The following is a 4,824-nucleotide window of genomic DNA, read 5'->3' on the forward strand; positions in this document are numbered from 1 at the left end:
CATTAGTCTGTGCTAAGACTAAGAGGCTAATGCGCCGCTACGTGCTAAGCAAACACAAACATGTTTCATGCTTCACCACGAGCCTAAGTCTGCAGAGGGTTCCTGTGCAGTGGAAGACCTCCTGCCTGGTTCCTGTTCCAAAGACGCCACGTCCCAGCGGCTCCAAGGATTACAGACCGGTTGTGTTGACCTCCCACATCATGAAGACCCTGGAGAGACTTATCCTGGTTCAGCTCCGACCATCTATCAGACCACATCTGGACCCACTACAGTTTGCCTACCAGCCCAAGGTTAGAGTTGAGGACGTTATCACCTTCCTGCTCAACCGTGTCTACTCTCACCTGGACAAGCCAGCGAGCACTGTGAGAGTCTTGTTCTTTGACTTTTCCAGTGCTTTTAACACCATACGTCTGGCTCTACTGGGTGAGAAGCTGAAAGAGATGCAGGTGGACTCCTCCATTGTGTCTGGATTGTGGACTACTTAACTGGCAGACCACAGTATGTTCGTCTGAGACACTGTGTGTCTGACAAAGTGGTCAGCAACACCGGGGCCCCTCAAGGGACTGTCCTCTCTCCCTTTCTCTTCACCACGGACTTCAGCTACTGCACTGATACCTGTCATCTCCAGAAGTTCTCTGATGATTCAGCAGTGGTTGGATGTATCAGGGAGGGGGACGAGGTGGAGTACAGGGCTGCTGTGGACAGCTTTGTCACATGGAGTGAGCTGAACCATCTACAGCTCAATATGACAAAGACCAAGGAGCTGATTGTGGGCCTGAGGAGAACCAAGAGGCCAGTCAGCCATGTCTCCATCCAGGAGGTCAGTGTGGACATTGTGGAGGAGTACAAATACCTGGAAGTGGTGATTGATAATAAACTGGACTGGGGGAGGAACACTGACTCCCTCTACAGGAAGGACCAAAGCTGAGGTCCTTCAACACCTGCAGAAAAATGCTGTTTTATGAGTCATGGTGGTGAGTGTGGTCCTCTGCGCTGTTGTTTGCTGGGGGAACAGACTGAGGGTCACAGACACCAACAGACTCAACAGATTCATCCACAAGGTCAGTGACGCTGTGGGATTAAACTGGACTATCTGACAGTGGTGACAGAGAGGAGGAGCCTGTCCAAGGTGAAGGCCATCTTGGTCAATGAGTCCCACCCACTCCATGATGTGCTGGTCAGTCACAGAAGAACCTTCAGCACCTTTAGAACCTTTAGAACCTTCAGCACCAGGCTGATCCAGCCACGGTGCTCCACAGAACGCCACAGGAAATCATTCCTGCCTGTGGAGATCAAGCTGTATAATTCATCACTGTAACCTCACAGCTTGATTGTTGTACATATCTAAATCATATTTCGATATAATTCGTATATTATTATTATTATTATTATTATTATTATTATTATTATTATTATAATAATAATAATAATAATAATAATAATAATACTTTATTTTTTACTACTGTAATGTGTGTGTACAGTCTTTTACTTAATTATACACTTATTCAAAGTTTATTTTTTCTTTTGTCTTTGTTAAACATTTTATTCTTTTATTTGTGATTTTTTTCTTAAGTGGCTGTAACAAAAGCAACTTCCCCCTGAAATTAATAAAGGAATTCTGATCGTGATTCTGATTAGACTGAGGGATCAATACATACAAGCAAACTCAACAAGTCGCTGGTCGCTATATGCTAAGCTAAACCCAACATGTTGGAATGGTGGTTATATGCTAAATAACCCAAACATGTTGAACTGGTTGCTACATGCTAAGCTAACCAACTATAACCCAACTGGTTGCTACGAGTTAAGCTAACACAAACATGTGAGACCAAGTGAAACATGCTAAGCTAATACAACTATGTGGGACTGGTCGCTATGTGCTCAGATAACCAAACACGTTGGACTGGTTGCTACATGCTAAGCTAACACAAACATGTGAGACCAAGTGATACATGCTAAGCTAATACAACTATGTGGGACTGGTCGCTATGTGCTCGGATAACCAAACACGTTGGACTGGTTGCTACATGCTAAGCTAACACAAACATGTGAGACCAAGTGATACATGCTAAGCTAATACAACTATGTGGGACTGGTCGCTATGTGCTCAGATAACCAAACAAATGTGACTGGTCTTTGATATGACGTTCAATCAGTCTCATAGGAAGAAACACATTTAAAACGAAGATTCAACTTTGTTTCCTTCTACTTTGTGATAAATATGAAACAGCCGCTGCACACACCCTGAAAGATGTGGACATTTTCACCTCTCACTTAAACATATGAAGAATTTGGTTTATGTTTGCACAATTATCAACAGATCGGTTCTTTATATGTCTGTAACAACGAACAAAAGAAAGGTTTTTCATAGGTTAAATGTAGATATATTGATGGTATTTTTTGAGTTTCTCAGTGAAAAAGTGATTGATTTCAGACGCAGCTCAGCGTTGTGTAACAGATCTACTATGAGGCATTTTTATGAAGACGGATTCATTTACTCACACACACGCCAGAGGGAGAGATCGGAAGCATTAATGTGTCTCCTCTGTGTGCGTGTGTGTGTGTGTGTGTGTGTGTGTGTGTGAGAGTGACGGGGCATGAGTTCAGCTCAGTGTGAAGTTATGGGAGAGTGGAAGCAGAGCGGAGCAGAGGTCAGGGTGTTTAAAGGTAAGTTTAGGGTTACAGCTGGTGGGAGCAGGAGGTTGGAGAAAGGACGAGGTGAGTTCAATGTCAGGAGGCCACGAGGAGGAGGAGGAGGAGGAGGAGGGAAAGTTGGGTTTACAGGAGTCAGGTTTCAGGTCAGAAGGTGCAGCTGGAGGTGAGCAGCAGAAACTGAAAGCAGACCTTCAAAGTGAAAGGTAACCAAGGTAAAATTCACCAACCACCATCACCAGGGTTAAAGAGTCAGAACATTTTTTGCCAAATTTTAAGTCGCCTTACCTACGATTTTGGGTGAATTTTTTATTTTGTCATTTTTTGTGCCTTACTGCTTTCTTTGCCCTGTTTAAGTATGTGCAATATATTTGCAGTAGTTTTTAGGGTCTAATGATGGTCCTAACTCAATTTTTTTTTTTTGAAATTTTTGAAAAAATATGCCTTACTTTTGATTTTTGGTGAATTTGGTGAATTTTCTTTTTTCTCATTTTTTGTACCTTACTGCTTAAGCTATAACAAGGCATATTTTTCAAAAATTTCAATAAAAAAAAAATTGAGTTAGGACCATCATTAGACCCTAAAAACTACTGCAAATATATTGCACATACTTAAACAGGGCTAAGAAAGCAGTAAGGCAGAAAAAATGACAAAAAACAAAATTCACCCAAAATCAAAAGTAAGGCTATAACAAGGCATTTTTTCCAAAAATTAAAAAAAAAAAGAAATTGAATTAGGACCATCATTAGACCCTAAAAACTACTGCAAATATATTGCACATACTTAAACATGGCTCAGAAAGCAGTAAGGTACAAAAAATGACAAAAAACTATATTCACCCAAAATCAAAAATAAAGCATATTTTTCGAAAATTTCAAAAAAAAAAAATTGAGTTAGGACCATCATTGGACCCTAAAAACTACTGCAAATATAATGCACATACTTAAACATGGCTAAGAGAGCAGTAAGGCACAAAAAATGACAAAAAACTATTTTCACCCAAAATCAAAAGTAAGGCTATAACAAGGCATATTTTTCGAAAATTTCAAAAAAAAAAAAATTGAATTAGGACCATCATTAGACCCTAAAAACTACTGCAAATATATTGCACATACTTAAACATGGCTAAGAAAGCAGTAAGGCAGAAAAAATGACATAAAACAAAATTCACCCAAAATCAAAAGTAAGGCTATAACAAGGCATATTTTTCAAAAATTTCAAAAAAAAAAAAAATTGAGTTAGGACCATCATTAGACCCTAAAAACTACTGCAAATATATTGCACATACTTAAACATGGCTAAGAAAGCAGTAAGGTACAAAAAATGACAAAAAACTATTTTCACCCAAAATCAAAAGTAAGGCTATAACAAGGCATATTTTTCGAAAATTAAAAAAAAAAAAAATTGAGTTAGGACCATCATTAGACCCTAAATACTACTGCAAATATAATGCACATACTTAAACAGGGCTCAGAAAGCAGTAAGGTACAAAAAATGACAAAAAACAAAATTCACCCAAAATCAAAAGTAAGGCTATAACAAGGCATATTTTTCAAAAATTAAAAAAAAAAAAAAATTGAGTTAGGACCATCATTAGACCCTAAATACTACTGCAAATATATTGCACATACTTAAACATGGCTAAGAAAGCAGTAAGGCACAAAAAATGACAAAAAACTATATTCACCCAAAATCAAAAATAAGGCATATTTTTCGAAAATTTCAAAAAAAAAAAAAATTGAGTTAGGACCATCATTGGACCCTAAAAACTACTGCAAATATATTGCACATACTTAAACATGGCTAAGAAAGCAGTAAGGCACAAAAAATGGACAAAAAAGTATATTCACCCAAAATCAAATGTAAGGCTATACCAAGGCATTTTTTTCGAAAATTTCAAAAAAAAAAATTGTAGCTTATGTACCCTCATTAGACCCTAAAAACTACTTCACAATAAATGCATCATACTTAAACATGGCTAAAGAAGCAATGAAAGGCACAAAAAAATGACAAAAAATCTATATTCACCCCAAATCAAAAAAGTAGGCTAAGGATATTTTCGAAAATTGTCCAAAAAAAAAAAACATTGAGTTATGACCGATCATTTAGGCCCCTAAAAACTACTGCAATATAATTGCACATACTTAAACGGGCTCAAGAAAGCAGTAAGGT

General features: G+C 38.2%; 1 protein-coding gene across 1 annotated transcript in view; it reads right to left on the reverse strand.

The window, feature by feature from the left end:
* Window positions 1-959: 959 nt before the first annotated feature.
* Window positions 960-4,824, reverse strand: part of LOC114480763 (cytochrome P450 26B1-like) — a 19,131-nt gene continuing 15,266 nt past the window's right edge. Inside the window, exon 3 of the mRNA XM_028475184.1 lies at window positions 960-1,016. Coding sequence (XP_028330985.1) covers window positions 960-1,016 — 57 coding nt within the window. The remainder of the gene's footprint in view (window positions 1,017-4,824) is intronic.

The sequence above is a fragment of the Gouania willdenowi genome, chromosome 18 (genome assembly GCF_900634775.1).
Source record: "Gouania willdenowi chromosome 18, fGouWil2.1, whole genome shotgun sequence".
Taxonomy (NCBI): Eukaryota; Metazoa; Chordata; class Actinopteri; order Blenniiformes; family Gobiesocidae; genus Gouania; species Gouania willdenowi.